This window comes from Mustelus asterias, chromosome 5 (assembly GCF_964213995.1).
Source record: "Mustelus asterias chromosome 5, sMusAst1.hap1.1, whole genome shotgun sequence".
Classification (NCBI taxonomy): domain Eukaryota; kingdom Metazoa; phylum Chordata; class Chondrichthyes; order Carcharhiniformes; family Triakidae; genus Mustelus; species Mustelus asterias.
Window position 1 is genome coordinate 78,682,180 of NC_135805.1, and position 19,878 is coordinate 78,702,057.

The window sequence follows — 19,878 nt, forward strand, 5'->3', positions numbered from 1 at the left end:
CTGAGTCTCTGATTGCAGGGTCAATCAGGAGCTTTAACATATCTTCTGACCTGCAAACACAATCGCTTAGATAGACATCTTTACAATTACAAAAGGGATATCCAGCTTATAATCCAACAGTCGTGGCTTCCGATAGAAACATGGGTGCTCCTGTTAATCTCACAGACTCTTCATCTCCTTAAAATCTATTTCCCATAGCGGAGGGTGAATTGAGATGTACCACACTGACTCTGTCACCTGCTGTGTGCTGAGAGTGATCCAACACCATCAACCAGCATGTTAACCAACACACTAGCAGCTCTGTCTTTTAATATGGTCAAATAAATTTCCTCTTCCAATTGATGCACTGACCAACTATACGGACCACAGATATATTTCCTGTGTACTTTGATCAAGAAGCTCTCCATGCCAGCCTTTAATGCTTATTTTTCTGATCAATTGATGCCTATGGGGGAGTGCTTTGTCAACCTGTTACTTCAAGTCCAACACCATATGAATTACCAATTGGTCAGTAATGGGTTTGCTAATCTTAAAGTGAGTTAAGATTCATAGACTTTTGGGAAAGATAACCTTGTTAACTAGGGTTACATTTGAGGGTAACATTTGAATTGCTTGTGCAACTATTAAGATAGGGGATCTCCATGTTATCAGGGCAATAGTTCGGATATTAAAAGATCAGGTGTCGGTGTCCTTGATTTAGAGTTCAGCAATGAGCATAGCAGATAGCAGTGCAGACATGCTGATTCAATAATGAAGACACTTTGGTACATTGCCTGTACCAGATGTAGAGGGATGATCATATAGAAACAGCAAATGGAAAATACATTTGAATTAGTGTACAATTCCAGTTTAAACCCTTGCCTGCATTGGGAAAGTATTGACTAATGACATTACCATGACCTACAGCATATTTGTTGCTTTGCCTTTTTAACAAAAGGATAGCATATTACATCCTGTATCAGCAGTCAGCGCTTGTGAATCCTGGAGTGCAAAAATCACTTGGCTTGCCTTGGTTTTAACAAAATAAAAGCAAAAATGCTATGGATACTGGGGATCTGAAATAAAAGCAAAAAATGCTGGAAAAACTCAGGTCTGGCAGCATCTGTGGCAGAGTTAATATTTTGAGCCCAACACGACTTCTTCAGAATTCTGGTGCCAACTTTGCTCGATTCAGAATTGCAAAAACTTGGACTTAAAACATTAACTCTGTTTCTCTCCCCACAGATGTTGCCAGACCTGCTGAGATTTTCCAGCACTGCTTTTTTCATCTAACAGAATATTTCTTCGGCCTGATTTACCTAATCAACTTGGAAGACATCTTTGCACACATGACAGTGATTATACTTGCAGACATTCACAGTTAATGCCCACGGAGGCCAGCTAATCAGTGTTGACACAATACATTTCGACCCGCTGAGTTGCACAACTTACATTTTTAATGACAATCGAAATAGACTCACAAATGACATCCTTGGTCACTGTAACCATAGTGCAATCTATTATCCTTGATCTCGCTGTAGCCTTTGGTAGGGTTGACCATACTATTCTCTTCCAATGCCTCTTCACCATTTCCCAGCTCAGTGGGAATATCCTTGCTTGGTTCCATCTTGCTTATCCAATCACAGCTAAACATCTATTGCCAAGGCTTGTCTTCCAGTCGCTGTGGTTACCTCTGGAAACTCTGAAAGATCTATCTAGGATTGTCTCCTTTCATCTATATTTGGCCTTTGACATGAACCAAAGACATAGATTTTCTTGGTAAAATCGCCCCCCAAGTCCCAAACGAGCATGAAAACGGGAAAGTTTCAGATCTGTTTTTTTGGCAAGGCCACAAGTCCAATCTTATGCCACTCTGTGCATTGCACAATTCATTTCCCACCAGTAGAGAGGGGCCTAAGCTCGCTGGAAAGCCCAGCAGTTCACAGTAGAGGTGCAGATTTCTCTGTGCTGTGCAACCCCCCACCCTCCCCTGCGATTGTTGGCCTCCACATGTCGACCGGTCCCCTCTCCGCTCACCCCTAGTCAATCGCACCCCCCCCCCCTCCTGGTCAATCACTGGTTGCAAAGTGTGCAGCTTCTCCCCTCATCCGATCCCAGTTGCACAGCGAGGAGCTTCCCCCCACCCGCCTCCCATTAAGCCTCACTCCCATCCAGGACCCGCCCCCTCAGGCCCCAGTGTGCCAGGCTGGCACCGCCCAGGGGGTACTGTCCCACTGCCTCTGACCTCTCGGGGGGCCTCAATGGCTTCAAATCCTTCCAGTGAGGCTATCACAATAAGTCCCATTGATGAGGACCATACGCGATCCTCACTACTGAGCCCAGATGATTGCGTCCCGGGTTCACTAATAATATTTAAATCCACATTTAAATGGATTTAAATATTGAGATCAGCCTTGCGCCCTTTCCGGGAATGTGGCTGATCTCGCCGGAAATCCGGACCCAGTAAGATCACAAGAGGTGAGAAATCAGGCACAAACCTGATTTTTCACCTCTCTCATGATCTACTGGGTCGCCCCGCCCATTGACCAGCGCCCCCATAAAATGAACTTTCAATTGTACATTGATTGCATTCAAACCTACCTTTCCAGCATCTCTCTCAATTCCTGCACTGACTGCATGACCAATGTAGCAACCTCAACTTCCTACATGACCATAGGCTGGATGTTTAACCCACCTCCACTTTGTCACAAAGACTTCCCATTTTCTTAATCTCTGCAACATCACTATCTCCTCTCCAGTCATGCTAAATCTGTTGCAGAAATCCTATTTGACATCTTTGTCATCTCCTGACTATTCAAATGCACTGCTTGTCTGCCTCCCCATCTCCCATTGCTTCTTGCTCCTCCTTCAGGTGCCATGCACCAGAGAGGACATTGGCGACCACAGACTTCCATTGAAATAGTCCATGATTATGCTTGACTAAGTAATGCAATTCTACAGTATGGCTGAATAGAAAATTCTTTTGTTCTTTATTACCAACTATCAAGCATATTGGAAAGGTAACTGACTGCCCTAGTCATTAAGCAGCATTTGATCGAGTGTGGCATTAAGGAGCCCAAGCATAACTGGAGTCAATGGGAATCAGGGGAAAAACTCCTGCTGGTCGGAGTTATGCCAAACTCTGCAGGAGTTTCTCGGGATAGTGTCCTGGGCCCAACCATCTTCAGCTGTTTTATCAATGACCTTCCTTCCATCATAAAAGTCAGAAGTGGGGATGCTCACTGGTGATTGCACAATGTTCAACACCATTCATGACTCTATAGAAACTGAAGCAGTCCATGCCCCAATATGACAAGACCTGGACAATATCCAGGCTTGGGCTGACAAATGTCAAATAACATTTGTGCCACACATGTGCAGCTATTGGCCCTTGATATTCAATGGCATTACCATCACCAAATCCCCAACTATCAACATCCAGAGGTTACCATTCACCAGAAACTGAACTGGACTAGCCATATAAATACTGTGGCTACATGATGAGGTCAGAGACTAGGAATCTTATGGCGAGTAACTCACCTTCTGACACCCCAAAGTTTGTCCACAATATACAATTCACAAGTCAGAAGTGTGATGAAATGCTTTCTTGCCTGGATGAGTGCAGCTCCAACATTGACAAAGCAGCCCACTTGATTGGCAGCCTATCCAGCATGAAGCACAATGGCAGAAGTGTGTACCACCTACGAGATGCATTAAAGGAATTCACCAAGGCTCCTTAGACAAAACCTTCCAAAACAACAACCCATTACCACCTAGAAAAGCAAGGTTAGCAGATACATGGGAATTCCATGATCTGGAATTTGTCCTCCAAGTCACGCACCATCTTCACTTGGAAATATATTGCTTTTCCTTCACTGTCACTGGGTCAAAATCTGGGAACTCCCTAACAGCACTGCAGGTGTACCTACACCATGTGAACTGCAGCAGTTCAAGAAGGCAGCTCACCACCACATTCTCAAGGGCAATTAAGGATGAGCAATAAACATTGGCCTAAATAGCAAAGCCTCTTGAATGAATAAAAAAAAGAACTTGAAGGTTGATAATCATCCTGTTTGGCCATGTTAGGTGTGCACCTTCCATGGTTATCAAGCCCTGAAGTGGGACTTAAACCCAGAGCTTCTGGCCCAGATGTAGGGATGTACCATCGCACCATAAAATCTGCTTCTATAGTTTCAGCTCTTCTAAAGTTGCAATGCATCACTTTTACCTATCCTACACACAGTCTCACTCAGTGCTCACTGGTGTATATTGCCTTTCAGTCTATCCTTTGCTATCTCTGTGACTTTTTCCAATCAACAACCATCCTAAAATTGCATTCCCTTTTAACCTAAACTACCAGCTATGCTTTCAATCGTCTGAAATTGTAATTCCCTACTCCTCTCCTTCGTTAAAGCCATTGCTTTAAAAGAAAATCTTGATTCCAAGGAAGATTCTAGTCACCCCTCCTATTACCTTTGGCCTGGTTTCAACTTTGCTCGATTGTCCTCTGTTCTGGTCCGTGACAGAACCCAGGGGAAAGACTTTTAATTCAAATAGCGTATGTTACTAATCTGCTCTGAAGCCAACCTGATGGCCAGCTGCAATGATGTTGTATTTTCTCACAGGCTCAGAACAATTAGAGTTGTTTATCTGTTAACACCCCTGAAACTTTTCCCACAGAGAATTATTCATTGCCCCACTCAGTTTCTCATCTTTTAAAAAAAAAAGATTTTCCTCCAATGCCAAGATAATTAATCAACATGCTGAGGCACTGACCTTTGGGTACTGGGATTAATATCTGACATGCGGCAAATATGATTCATGTGTTTTCGAACATAACTTTTAGTTTTAAAAATCTAACTTTTGGTTTTTGGTAATTGGAACTTTTCAACGCAAGTTAAATGGTAGAGTAACCCAAAGTAATTAGCAATCAAAGAGTTCAGGTTACGTTTACTTGTGGTTAGAGCTAGAAAGGCAAGATCATAAGCAGGAGGGAGCTTGCTATCAGCTTCATAATGGTGCTAGCAAGTCTGGGAAGCTTTGTCTCATCTTTTTTAGAAAAAAGTACAAGCTATTGATAAAGTTTCCTAGAATCAAAGAAAACTTTGTAATTCTAAAGTCTGCATTTCTGCCTGGGAATAGATAGTGTGCGCCATTTTGCTGTAAAAATGAGTGATGCATGCCTTGATTAGAAAATTTTGTTTCAGTTATGTGTGTTTGTGCTGACAGAAGCAGCCAATTCATTTCCAAGCTTTGTGAGGAAAAGGCATTATCCTCATTTGAAAGATTTTCTCTAGCTTACAGCTAGAAATAGCTAGTATACAGTAATTCTCTCAGCCTTGTGGCAAAAAGGAATCAGCTTGAGCAGCTAGCTTAGATAGAACAATGTAGAAGTTGTGGGTCAAGACTGGTTTAAAAAAAAGGTATATGTACGTCCAATGCCAGGACAAGAAGATGAAGAGTCCACAGTCATGGTGAGGTCTTTAAAGAAAGTTAATGGATCGTTTAGCCAAAGATTAATGGAAGGATCACAATGTAATGTGTACTTTGAGGAATAGCTGGACTACTAAGGAGAATTAAAGTAAATGCTGAAGGGCTGTGGCATACCTTTTAGGTTTAACTCAGGAAAAGTGAGTAAACCAAGATTTTGGGGAAGTAAAAAGTAGAAATGAGTTTATATCATATGGTTTCATTAGCTAACATGTTAAGTTAGTGATATGAGCTTTGTTAAATTCCTTGTTATATACAGAATGAAGTTTCTTTTGTTAAAAAATGTTCAATCTTATGCTGCAGTTCTGTCAGTCAATTGGAGTGTTCAGATTTCTTCTTTAAACATTAACAGTCCCTAACAGAATTGTAAAAGGTGACTTTTCAGCAACTATGAAATTAGTAGGGCTAACTCCTTCATATGCAGGATAATCAACTGTACCTCTCATGAGTAAAAAGTCACTATATTGGAAACAGATTTTAGTGCCTTTCACCAAGCCTTAAAAAAGTTGATAGTCTGAACCTTACCTTTTTTAGTTTTACCATCATATACATTTACCAGTTCATTATCCAATACTGTAACAACTCTAGGAAGTCAATTGTGCTTGTCCTGTTATAGAACAGTAATGTAAAATCCAAATTTGGATATTTTCTTGCCAATCCGAGCAGTCAAAAATGAGAACAAAGTGCAAACAAAGAAACTATGATAGATCATAATTTAGCATTTTCAAACAACAGGAGAGATAAAACTCTTTGAAATGATTTGATTAAAATTCGATCCTGGATATGTAAAAAAATATAGATGGACTTGTTAGTCAGCCATGAATGATTAATGAATGGTTTTGATCTTTCCACGCAAAGCTATTTGCCAGCCTCTAATCATATCGCAAGCAGTATATTAATGCTGCATTAAATTGTTCCGTCACTTTGTCCCATGTCCACCATCCTCCAGTTGTATTCTCTATCTACAGGTTATACTCGAGTAAAATAGCAGGAGCCATTTGCCAGATATGACGTTAATCGCCCCATAATTAACCTTCAATCAAAGCAGAATTTCAATACCTACTGGAAATTACAGTGCCAAGAAACTCAGCTAAAACAGTGTCCTGAACAACTTGCATTTGAAGTCAATGAAGGTTGTTCCCAGGCTTTTAAGATTGCTATAGAGGATACCAAATGTTATTAGATGTCTAGTTACAAAAATAAAGTTTAAGAGCAGATATATTCTGGGACAGATATCCTGAATCTGTTTCTGAGGTGGTAGCCCATTTTGTGCCTGGTACATTTGATGGTAGTCAAGATTTTTCAGAACCAAGATACTGACAATAAAATTCCTCTCCCTAGCATTGCTTACTTATTACAAGATCCCAATTTTTTACAGTAACTTGTCACTCATTAGAAGGCTTTATGTATGCTATCAAACACCGCGATAAAAGACTGTGATCCAATTTCTGTTAAAGACGATTACCAGTATTTATTAGTCATGTATATATATTTAAAACAGAATATTTCCGAACACAACCTTAATATTACAGCAATAATGAGAAAAACTGGGAACTGTATTTCAGCAACATGCTTTCTGTCATACTATAAAAACCAGGTAAGGTGATCTTTACTGTGAGTGCAAATAACTTCAATAAATTCAGCTGTCTCCTGCTTATTGATTAGCTTGCATTGAGTAACATTTGTCTCTCTTCCTCCCACACAATGTTCTTTGCTGTGTAACCAGTCTTGTGGCATTCCATTTGAATTCAAATATTCAAATGAATATAAACAAACTTTAATTGGTGGTTTACATAAAACCTCACAAATAACATTTGTAACTGACAAAATATACCAATTAGTACATTGTCTACAGTTGCTTGACAGACATGATGACGCAATGATATTGACAAATAGTCAAATAGTTTATTTAAGCAGCATGTTTGCATTTTGTTATACGGTTCTGAATAATTTTAATCCAAATCTGAAAAACCATATGGAAGCATACAATCTCAAAATGGCACAACTTGTATTAAAATGCATAATACAGCCCCTAGGAATATAAACATAGTCCATTCCGTATTGTTCATACAGATTACATACAATACAAAGGGATGTATCTGGTACAAAGTCAGACTAGTTCCATTCAGTGCAAATATTGCAAACACCAGATAATTGCAAGTTAACTTTAAGTAAGACATCTTCTATACCGTTAATATGACTAAGTGCATTGTTACTTTTGAAGTGATTATTAAGGGCAGGCACAAAACCAAAGCTGTCAACAAATGAACAAAATAGAAAAGGTTAAACTGGCACCATTTTAAATCAAAACTGAAAAATCAATTTCGGCACTGGCCCAGACACATTTCTACCAAATGGAATGCCTTTTGCCTGGAAATTAGGTTAAACTTAAATAAATCTACAATAGTCGGCAGAGCTTGAAGATTAGGATGTGGCAATCTGGCACAGAAAATAAATTCATAAGACATATTGTCCCAAGCATCAAGAGACATTGTATATTGTTAAAACAGTGACACTTTGTGAAGCATGGCATTTTAAATTATAAATTACATGTTTTGATTATATTGCTAGAAAGCCACTTTGGATATGTTTAACTTCCTAAATTATTTGTTTGAATAAAGGATTAGCCTTCAGTAAAATAACTCTGGTTCTATTGATGTTTAACGTTATGCCAGCATTTGAGTACAATATCTATGCTCGATCTTCAGAATTCATTTTCTCACAGCAACCCAGATAATGATTCCCACTATCACAGCTAAGATTACCAATATTATGGCTAAGATGCACATCTTCTTACGAGATTTCCGCTGTGGGAATAAAAAGTAAATCTAATTATTTCGAAATATAATGAAGGCAAATAAAAATACCAATCTAAATCTATCAATAGGCAGATCTCAAATATGAGAGAAAGACAGCACTCTACAGCTAACTTCACATGATGGTTAAATAACCCCAAAATGTAATAATTCTGAAATTAATTAGAATTTACATTCATATATTACCTAAAAAGTAATGTAACATCCAGAGGCACTTCAGAGGAGCATTATAAAGTAAAATATGACACCAAGCAACATAAGATACATCAGGTCACCAAAGGTTGATGTGGGTTTTAAGAAGTGTCTTTCAGGAGAAAAAGGGAGGCAGAGATGGAGAGGTCTGGGAGGGAACTGCAGAGCTTAGGTCCTAGGTAATGAAGGCATGGTTACTATTAGTTGAACAATTAAAATTGGTGATGCAGAAGCAGCCAGAATTAGAGGAATAGAGATATCTCAGAGAATTGTGGCACTGAAGGAGATTACAGAAGTAGGAAGGTGGTAATGGACAGATTTGAAAATAAAGATGAGAATTTTAAAACCAAGACGTTGCTTGTCCAGCGGCCAAATGTGAGGGAGTGAGCACAGGGTAAGAACAATGAGAACGAAAACCAAACATGTGTCGATAATTTCAAATATCCAATTGACCTTGCAATTCATCCACTAAATTTTCCAAGAGATGCACCATACCTGGTAATCAGCTGCTGTGCTAAGTTGTTGGTTTGCTTGCTGAACATGTACTTCAGCAGTTTCCACATTGGCTTCTATGCTATCTGTAGAAATATGTAGGAACATTGATGTTATCTCTCTCAAATAAAATGAAGTTTTCATACGTATAGAAAGATCTAAACTCCATTAATACAGTGCATTTCATATCCTCTGGACATTAAAGTTCTTGATAGGGAAGTTAGAAGCCGACTGAACTTTTCTTCAATTTGTTTTGTTTATATGATTTGTGTATATGATTAAGATTACAGTTTCAGATGGGCTCAAGTATTCTAACACCATATACATTCATCAAGACGATTTAGAGGACATTCCGAAACAGAGAGAATTACTTTTTTGGATTATCTCTGTGCACACCCCTCAAAAATACCCAGAATAAAATGATCAACTAAATTAACAAAGTCAACTAGAGACCAAACAGATCAGTGTGAAATTTATGGCCCAATTTAAATTTTGCAAACTATTAAGTATCAACCATGTACGCTCCAGGACAAAAGATAACAAAACAATACAATACATTTCATGCTTAAACCAGTCAAAATAGCAGCAACATCAACTTGAATGTAATTTACGTTAGGGTTTGTGTTGTTCCTTCCAAAAAAAATATAAAGGACCAACCAGGAATAATTGATGAACGGATGGAGGGAAGTGTTAAATGAATTTAATGCGAAGGTCACTAAAAGCATTGTTATCTCTGCAGAAGCTGTGCATCACCAATTTCACTCATTACTGTAGAACAACAAAAGGAACAGACATTCTCAAAATCAATTCATTATAGGGATCATCAGCCCAAAATAACAAAGCCTCTGTAGTGCTATCTGTTAATTCAACACTTACTGGTGTTAACAACCCTATGAAGTGCTAAATCCCAGGATTTCCCCTCTGTTCCCTTGACATCAATTATTTTCTTTAACCAACAGAATCAAGTTTGAATTTAGCCTCATAGCCACTTATGTTCTTGTTTTGGCCAGAAAAAGCTCTGGATACGTACATTATGTGCTGCTGCTGCACCCTGCTCCAGGAATACTGTTTCAATGTACATAGTTTAAGAAACCCTATATGTGGACTTTGAAAGCTGAAGGTACTCAGCTGATTTCAGCAACTTGCTGCACATCAACAGCAAGAATTCAGCTTTCTTTCCTGAGATAAATCCAGCGACAGCACTATGACTATTACTTAATACACAATAGCTACAACTAAAGCACTAATTCCTGTCAATTTACATTCAGGATCAGAGGAATATATTTAAGTGATGCATTAAGTCTTTTTGCAAAAGACCGAGGTTTGAGAATCACTATCTAGTGAATGGTGATAATGGAATCTTAGCTGTCTGCATTGTACTTAGCTAGCAAACCTACCAAATATAAATAGAATAACGATAGATTTCCCTCAGAATTAATTCAAGAGTCTCCCCTGGAAAGAGAAACTTTAGTCGAGTCCCAGTGAAACTCTGGGAAATAAGTTACTGTCAGTCAACAAGAGTCAATGGACATTAACATTTTACGAGGCCTCTGAACTTGCACTAGGTCCAGATTCTAATTGCATTGGAAGAAACTGATATCAGATAATGTTTGAAGTAAAGCTAACCAGAACTACAACAACTGAGATAGACCATTGTGGAAAGTAACAAAATCTTAAACCTTGAATACATCTTTGAGGCGGCACGGTGGTACAGTGGCTAGCACTGCTGTCTAACAGCGCCAGGGACCAGAGTTCAATTCCGGCCTCGGGTCACTGCCTGTCTGGAGTTTGCACATTCTCCCCATGTCTGCGTGGGTTTACTCCGGGTGCTCTGGTTTCCTCCCTCAGTCCAAAGATATGCGGGGTAGATTGACTGGCCATGACAAATTGACCCTAGTGTCAGGGAATTAGCTGGGTAAATATGTGGGGTTACGGGAATAGGGCCTGGATGTGATTGTGGTCAGTGCAGACTCAATGGGCTAAATGGCCTCCTTTTGCACAGCAGTGATTCTATGATTCTATATGGATGAAATTTCTTAAAAGGAGAGAGTCCTTAGGCTAATTTGGCTATAGATAGATACATTTTAGAATATACATATTGAATAAATGAAGCAGAATTTAACTTCTGTGGTCTGGTTGTTTGCAAGTCAGACAATGTCTTTAGATTAATATTTTTCAGTAATAAAATCTCACTTTTACATTCATTATACCCAAACTGCCTGAATACCTCCCAATTCATATCCTCCTCCTTTCTTTCAATTCCACATGCAAAGGCATTAATGTAACATCATGCTACATATTGAATCATGAGATATTGCAATGAATATAGGGAGTTAAACTATACTAGTAGTCAGAGCCATCCTATTTCATCAGACCTATCCTAGGATTCTTGCTCAAATATATGATGCTACAACTGCAAATACAGTGCAATACTCATGCATAATAGAGACAAAAATCACAAGGATACATCTAGCAAAAATTGGTGTTTTAGAAGTTGCATTAAGAATCATCTGTCTATATATTAAATACCTTACTAAGGATGCATACTTCCTGTTGTCATCATAACTTTGTCAACATTTACCAGTGTAATTTGCAATGCTAACATTTCCCATTTAATTTTACTAGGTTACCTGTCACAATGTGATTGCAGTTTCTAGCCATAAGTTTTAGTTTATTTATTAGTGTCACATGTAGGCTTACATTAACACTGCAATGAAGTTACTGTGAAAATCCCCTAGTTGCCACATACCGGCGCCTGTTCAGGTACACTGAGGGAGAATTTAGCATGGCCAATGCACCTAACCAGCATGTCTTTCAGACTGTGGGAGGAAACCAGAGCACCCGGAAGAAACCCATGTAGACACAGGGAGAACGTGCAGACTCCGCACAGACAGTGACCCAAGCCAGGAATCGATCCCGGGTCCCTGGTGCTGAGAGGCAGCAGTGCTAACCACTGTGCCACCATGCCATAAATGACAATAGGGCCAGTTTCTTTATATATATCAATATATTTATATTTAAAAGCAACCTCTTTTTCATCATTAACCATATAAAATTGTCCGGTCATGTACTTATCTCCATTTCTAGGATCCAAAAGAACCCCTAACCTTATTAAGGCAAGTCAAAAATTTTGTCCGAATAGCTAATGGAAACTTGGGTTACAATTAAATCAAGTAATTTCCACCACAGGAACAAAACCCACAACTTCTGAAAGAGTGTACAACACACCACAATTTCTCATTTGATTACCTTCTGGAAAGCCTACAAATTATCAACTCATCTCAAATTGTCCGATAGAAGATACTGTCATCAGCAGTTTTAAAATTGCAGTATCTGACCCTCATCCCAAAGCTGTATAACAGAGCAGAGCTAAAATCACTACTGGAACACAAGATGCTTACCAACCAGGTCTCCTTGTTCATGAATCATCATTCCCAAGTCTTTAAATATTTCATTAATGTCCAAGATATCAGACTGAAATGAACAACAGAAACTTTTTTTTTACCAGCTGAAACAAATATTAAGAAACATTCCAATCAAACAAACAGTCATTTGTCCCAGCAAAGTTAGCTGTGTAAAGGTTTCCTTGGTCTAACTGGGGAATTTTTGATCAAGAGGTTCTTCTCCCTCCTTATCATCTATAGTTACATTTCATATCAGATTAATATTGGGCATTTTCTGATTTTGTTGTATAACAATAAACTAATGTACTAACTGCATAAAGACGTGCACTTTCCTTTTAAGATTTATTATGCTCGAGTTTGAACTTCTCTCAGGAATTTAAGATTCCTAGACAAAAATTAATATAACTTGTTTTGAATTCAGTACACCTCAGACTATAGTTATCACATGCTTTCATGCCAGCTAAAGTGGATGGTGGAGTATTGAACATGTGACTTTTTCCAAGGGTTGATACTTATCACCTTATGATCAAGTGTCATTGCTGCAACTCTTATGCATAAAATCTTAAATATTTTCTGAAAGAAATCTATTAACCTATAAATCTATTAATTTTAAAATGTAACTTCAAAACCAAGTTACTATCGTGGGTCAGATGGTAGACAGGATCCTTCTTTCTATAGCATACTGACTGTAACTCATTTGGTATATCAAACAATTGCAGCCTATTTGCTAATAGATTGAAGTATATTTAACACCATTATTTGATTTATTCCCCTAATGGAGGAATAAGAAAAAGATTAATCATACATGATACGCAGGCCTATGGAGCTGAATGGGCCTTTCCCACTCTGGATTTTATGCTCGGCCAAGCCTTTTAGGGATTTAGAATGTATTTACTTGACCAAAGGAGGAAGAGAATTGGATCAGGCTTTTTCATCTCTATTTATTCTGGAATAAGAGAGGAATCAAAGAGAATAAGGCTTACATTTACATCTCCAGGCTGAATCACAGTACATTAGGGAGACTGGAGACAGCTAGTAATGATAACTGTGCTGATGCAGGATACTCTGGATATTTTAGCAAACAAACGTTAAGTTGGCATTTCTTACCTTGATGCAAGATCACACTGAGGGTAAGGGAGTGTGTTTCTGCATTTTATTTATTTATTTTTCAGCTAAATTTGTATAAAAAATCGGAAGTAGGCCCAGGAGAAGCCTGGGAAGGTTTTTGGAGGGTTTAAAAGCAGGCCGCACTTTTGAGCGGGCAGCGGAGTGAGAGGGAGCAGAGTGTGAGCTGTAAGGGCTTTGGCTCACAGGGCTTCGGGGGAAAGGGCGAAGTGGGGTAGGTTTTTTTTCTTTTCCATTTCTATAAAGGAAAAGGGTAGCTACGAGCGATAGGCCAGTTTGTTGCTTTCGGTGTGGGATGTGGGAGTTCCTGGAAACACCTAGCCGCCCGGAGGTTCACATTTGCGCGGAACTGCAGCTCCTGAGGGACCGCGTCAGGGAACTGGAGCAGCGGCTTGATGACCTTAGTCTAGTCAGGGAGAATGGGAGACAAATAGATATGAGTTATAGGCAAGTAGTTACACTGGGGCCTCAGGGGGAAGACTCGTGGGTCACAGTTAGGAGGAGTAAAGGTCATAAGGGTAACGTACCAGAGAGTATTCCAGTGTCTCATAATAGGAAGGGCTCGGCGACAGGTGTGAGAGGGGAGGAGAGTGAGCAATTAGTGGTGGGGTCACCTGCGGTTGTCCCCCTCCAAAACAAGTAGATTGTTTTGGATAGTGTGGAGGAGGATGACTCTCCAGGGGTAAGCCACAGTGACCAGGTCACTGGAACACAGACAGGCTCTGTGGCCTGGAAAGGAAAGAGAGGGATTAGGAGAGCAATAGTGGTGGGGGATGCGTCGGTTAGAGGCACGGACAGGCGATTCTGTGGGTGTGAACAGGACTCCAGGATGGTAGTCTGCCTACCTGGTGCTGGGGTACTGGATGTCTCCGAGCAGATAGGAGGCATATTAAAAGAGGAGGATAAAGAAACGGATGTCATTGTACACATTGGTGCAAATGACGTAGATAGGAAGAGCAGGGGGATCCTACGAGAGCAATTCAGGGAGTTGGGAAATTGGCTAAAAAGTAGGGCCTCCAGGGTGGCAATCTCTGAGCTGCTCCCAATGCCTAGGGCCAGTGAGGCTAGGAATAGGGAGATAGTACAATTGAACGCTTAGCTAAAGGACTGGTCCAGGAGGGAGGGCTTCATATTCCTGGATCACTGGGAAGTTTTCAAGAGAGGAGGGCACCTGTACAAGAAGGACGGGTCACAACTAAATTGGAAGGGCACGAATATCCTGGCTGGGAGGTTTGCTAGTGCAGTTCGGGTGGGTTTAAACTAATATGGCAGGGGGGGGGGGGTGGAATCAAAAAATTATGTCTACAAGTGTAGAGGCTGGGGACAAGCTTGGGGCCAGGACAAGGCTGGCAAAGAAGAGGAGCGCTCTGGGGGAGGATGACCTCACTGGGCCTGGAGTGCATCTACTTCAATGCAAGGAGCGTAGCAGGTAAGACAGACGAACTTAGGGCCTTAATGCTTACGAGGAATTTGGATATGGTTGCGGTGACAGAGACTTGGTTGAAAGAGGACTGGCAACTGAATATTCCGGGGTACAAGTGTTTTAGGCGAGACAGAGGAGGGGCCAAAAGAGGTGGGGGAGTAGCAGTATTAGAGAGCATATTACAGCGGTGCAGAGGGAGGACAATTCAGAGGGGTCGTGTAACGAGTCACTCTGGGTGGAGCTCAGAAACAGGAAGGGCGCAGTCACTATGTTGGGGGTATACTACAGGCCCCCCAACAGCTCAAGGGAAGTAGAAGAACGGATATGTCAGGAGATAATGGATAGGTGCAGGAAAAATAGGGTTGTTGTAGTGGGAGACTTCAATTTTCCTGGTATAGACCGGAAATCGTGTAGGGCTGGGAGTCTGAATGGGGAGGAATTTGTAAAATGAGTACATGAAGGTTCATTGGAACAATATGTAGATAGCCCGACTAGAGAGGGGGCTATACTGGACCTAGTACTGGAGAATGAGCCCGGTCAGGTCTTCAAAGTTTCGGTAGGGGAACATGTGGCAAATAGTGACCACAATTCTGTTAGCTTTAGGATAGTGATGGAAAAGGATGAGTGGTGTCCCAAGGGTAAGGTGTTGGATTGGGGGAACGCTAACTTTAGTGGGATTAGGCAGAAATTGGCAGCTGTTGATTGGGAGAGGCTGTTTGAGGGTAAATCCACATCTGGCATGTGGGAGTCTTTTAAGGAACAGTTGTTAGGGCTGCAGGATAGGCATGTGCCTGTAAAAAAGGATAGGAAGGGTAGGATTCGAGAACCGTGGATAACCAGGGAAATTGAGGGATTGGTCAAAAAGAAAAGAGAGGCGTACTTTAGGTCCAGGCAGCTAAAAACGGAGGGAGCTCTGGAGGAATACAAAGAAAGTAGGAAAGAACTCAAATGAGGAATTAGAAAGGCAAAAAGGGGTCACGAAATGTTCTTGGCAGACAGGATTAAGGAGAATCCCAAGGCATTTTATTCATACGTTAGGAACAAAAGGGTTGTCAGGGAAAAAAAATCAGACCTCTCAGGGACAAAGGTGGGGAATTATGTTTAGAGCCCAAAGAAGTAGGGGAGATCCTAAATGAATACTTTGCATCGGTATTCACAAAGGACAGGGACGTGTTGACTGGGAGTCTCTCGGAGGGGAGTGTTGACCCGTTAGAGAAAATCTCCATTACAAGGGAGGAAGTGTTAGGTTTTTTAGGGAATATAAAGACTGACAAATCCCCAGGGCCTGATGGAATCTATCCAAGGCTGCTCAGGGAGATGAGAGATGAAATCGCTGTGCCTCTGACGCAAATCTTTGTCTCGTCACTGGACACAGGTGAGGTCCCAGAGGATTGGAGGATAGCTAATGTGGTCCCATTATTTAAGAAGGGTAGGAAGGATAACCCGAGAAATTATAGGCTGGTGAGCTTGACGTCCGTGATAGGGAGTTGTTGGAGAGGATTCTTAGAGATAGGATGTATGCGCATTTAGAAAGGAATAAACTCATTAACGATAGTCAGCATGGTTTTGAGAGAGGGAAGTCATGCCTCACTAACCTGGTGGAGTTTTTTGAAGAAGTGACTAGAATGGTTGACGAGGGAAGGGCCGTGGATGTCGTCTATATGGACTTTAGTAAAGCGATTGACAAAGTACCTCATGGTAGGTTGGTGCAAAAGGTTGGATTTCATGGGATAAAGGGGGAGGTGGCTAGATGGGTGGAGAACTGGCTTGGTCACAGAAGACAGAGGGTGGTAGTGGAAGGGTCTTTTTCCGGCTGGAGGCCTGTGACTAGTGGTGTTCAACAGGGCTCTGTATTGGGACCTCTGCTGTTTGTGATTTATATAAACGATCTGGAAGGAGGTGTAACTGGGGTGATCAGTAAGTTTGCGGACGACACGAAAATGGCTGGACTTGCAGATAGTGAGGAACATTGTCAGAGGCTACAGAAGGATATAGATAGGCTGGAAATTTGGGCAAAGAAATGGCAGATGGAGTTCAATCCAGATAAATGCGAAGTGATGCATTTTGGTAGAACTAATGTAGGGGGGAGCTATACGATAAATGGCAGAACCATAAAGGGTGTAGATACGCAGAGGGACCTGGGTGTGCAAGTCCACAGATCCTTGAAGGTGACGTCACAGGTGGAGAAGGTAGTGAATAAGGCATATGGCATGCTTGCCGTTATAGAACGGGGCATAGAGTATAAAAGTTGGGGTCTGATGTTGCAGTTGTATAGAACGTTGGTTCGGCTGCATTTGGAATACTGTGCCCAGTTCTGGTCGTCACACTACCAGAAGGACGTGGAGGCTTTAGAGAGAGTGCAGAGGAGGTTTACCAGGATGTTGCCTGGTATGGAAGGGCTTAGTTATGAGGAGAGATTGGGTAAACTGGGGTTGTTCTCACTGGAAAGACGGAAGATGAGGAGTGACCTAATAGAGGTGTATAAAATTATGAAAGGCATAGATAGGGTGAACGGTGGGAAGCTTTTCCCCAGGTCGGTGGTGACGTTCACGAGGGGTCATAGGTTCAAGGTTGGGGGGGGGGGGGGGGGGGGGGGAAGAGGTTTAACACGGATATCAGAAGGACGTATTTTACACAGAGGGTGGTGGGGGCCTGGAATGCGCTGCCAGGCAAGGTGGTGGAGGCGGACACACTGGGAACGTTTAAGACTTATCTAGATAGCCACATGAACCGAGTGGGAATGGAGGGATACAAAAGAATGGTCTAATTTGGACCAGGGAGTGGCGCGGGCTTGGAGGGCCGAAGGGCCTGTTCCGGTGCTGTATTGTTCTTTGTTTGTATCTAAAACTATTAGTAATGGATATGACAATCACAGCCTCAAGGTCAAAGGTTTCTACCTCTGTGGTAGCTGAAACAAATCTGGAAGACTTTCATATAGATTGGGACAAGCACGTATCAGAAAGGCAGAGAATTTCTTCAGTGACTCTCGGTTAGCTTTCTAAAAATGTACTAGAAGCAACAAGGGGGCAGGTCATATTAGATTTAATGGGCAAGAGTCAGATTTAATTAACAGCTTAATGGTTTGTAAAAATGTATCTAATAGTAATCATAATAAGATCAAGACAAACACGGTACGTGAAAGGGGAAACAACAAACAGCTGAAAGATTCTAGATTTCGGTAAAATTGATGTCAATGGAATGAGACAGGGACTGCCCAGAGTGAAGTAGACTAATTGTTAAAAGGTAAAATGGCAGAATCAGTGAGTGATGTTTAAAAAAAATGATTTAACATGATACAGTCCCAGTTTATGCCCCTAAAGAGAAAAAGATCCACAGTAAAAGGTGTATTTTCCAGAACTGGACCAACCGGAATGGTCTATTAACCAAAATTTCAAGACTAGCCTAGCAACAGGTGGTGCCTGCCTTAAACTTGCATACTGGTTCTCCCTTCAGAGAGCAGGCAGTGGCTGCATTCACTGTGGCTCGAGCTGGCTCGGTGGCTAGTTTGCAGTGGGCCAGTCTCATATCTGGCAACTTTAGGAGCCAGAAAAGATGTGAGAGAATTTCAAAGAGCAGCTGCTGAGCGTGCAGCAAGATCCCAGTAGCGGGTAGGAGAGGAAGCAGGAGGCAGGCCGGGTTGTGTGGAGGAGAATCAAGTTCAGGGCTGGGAATTCAATCCTTGTGTTGGAATGAGAGACGCACTTAAACTGGGTTCAATCAGATTGCTGCTGACATTTTATACCTAATCAAAATAAACTTAGTCAGTTTATTGGTGACAATTAGCTGCCATGACACTAGCTTATAAGGATATGTGTGTGTCAGTTACAAAATCCACCCACATTCTCTTTATAACAACTTCCAGTTTCATCACAAAACTTAACTGGTTTTCAGCATTTCTGAGCACCGTCAGGTCATCACGGAATGGCTAACCAAGCTTCCGGTAAAGGCGCTACTAGTCTTCCTGATACCTGGACTCTGAGGGTTAAGCTAAAATGAGTAAACAAGCAGGGTTGTGTTTCCTGGGATTTTTGATCCAAGCTTTCAAGAAATCAAGGGGAACAGAAGAAGCAGATACAAATTATTTCCGCTGGTTGGGGAATGTAGGACCAGGGGGCATAGTCTAAAAAATAGAATCAAACCTTTCAAGAGTGAAAGTAGGAAACAGCTTTTCATGGAATGGGGACAAAAGTTTGGAGTTTATCTTCTGCAAATAGCAGTTGAAGCGAGATTAAGCGAGAACTTTAAAACTGAGACTAATAGTTTTTCTTAGCCAACAAAAAAATGATCAGTATATGGAGCTCAGTGGCAGATCAGTCATAATATTATCGTGGAACAGGCTCAAGGGACTAAATGGCTTCTGCCTGTTCCTGTGTTCCACCACTTAGCCAATGTCCCAGGGTCAATGGAAATTCATGCCTGAAGGTGTGAAGAAAGAGTACAGAACATTATGAAATGTGTAGCTTTGATATAAATTGTTAGGTAACAAAGGATATGTACCTCCAGCTGCTTAATAGCAGACTCTCGCTCTTTGATGAGCTCCAAGTCATCGATTGTAATTCCATCTTCAAACTGATCTTGAAACTGATTCTGACTACATAACATTGAAACCAATTGTTAGTGCAGAGACCAAAGCATTTCAGTTTTATAAATGTGAAATATATTTCCTCTCATTTCCATTCAAGTCCCTCATACTCATACTTAGAAGTCATTCAATGCTGACTTTTCTAACAACGTAAACATTTTTGTAACATATGAAAACGAGTTTAGGATCAAAATATACTTTTTGTTCAGCTGGTGATTTGATGAACATTGTTAAATTGACGGGAAATGGGCTTTCAATTAATTGGCAATGGTATATTTATTTTTTGTAAGTCTTACTCTCGAACTACGTTCCAGCTTGTTTATCAATGCACAATTCTCCAGGTATTAAAATACTGAGATGATCTCATAATTCTCA

General features: G+C 40.9%; 1 protein-coding gene across 7 annotated transcripts in view; it reads right to left on the bottom strand.

Annotated features, from left to right (window-relative positions):
• Positions 1-7,352: 7,352 nt before the first annotated feature.
• The window catches only part of LOC144493627 (syntaxin-7-like), a 42,864-nt gene continuing 30,338 nt past the window's right edge, over positions 7,353-19,878 (bottom strand). For all 7 annotated transcript variants that reach the window (XM_078212871.1, XM_078212872.1, XM_078212877.1 and 4 more), the window contains 4 exons: positions 19,419-19,512; positions 12,371-12,443; positions 8,973-9,055; positions 7,353-8,276 (listed from right to left, as the gene is read on the bottom strand). In XM_078212871.1, coding sequence (XP_078068997.1) covers positions 8,181-8,276; positions 8,973-9,055; positions 12,371-12,443; positions 19,419-19,512 — 346 coding nt within the window. In that variant the 3' untranslated portion in view covers positions 7,353-8,180. The remainder of the gene's footprint in view (positions 8,277-8,972; positions 9,056-12,370; positions 12,444-19,418; positions 19,513-19,878) is intronic.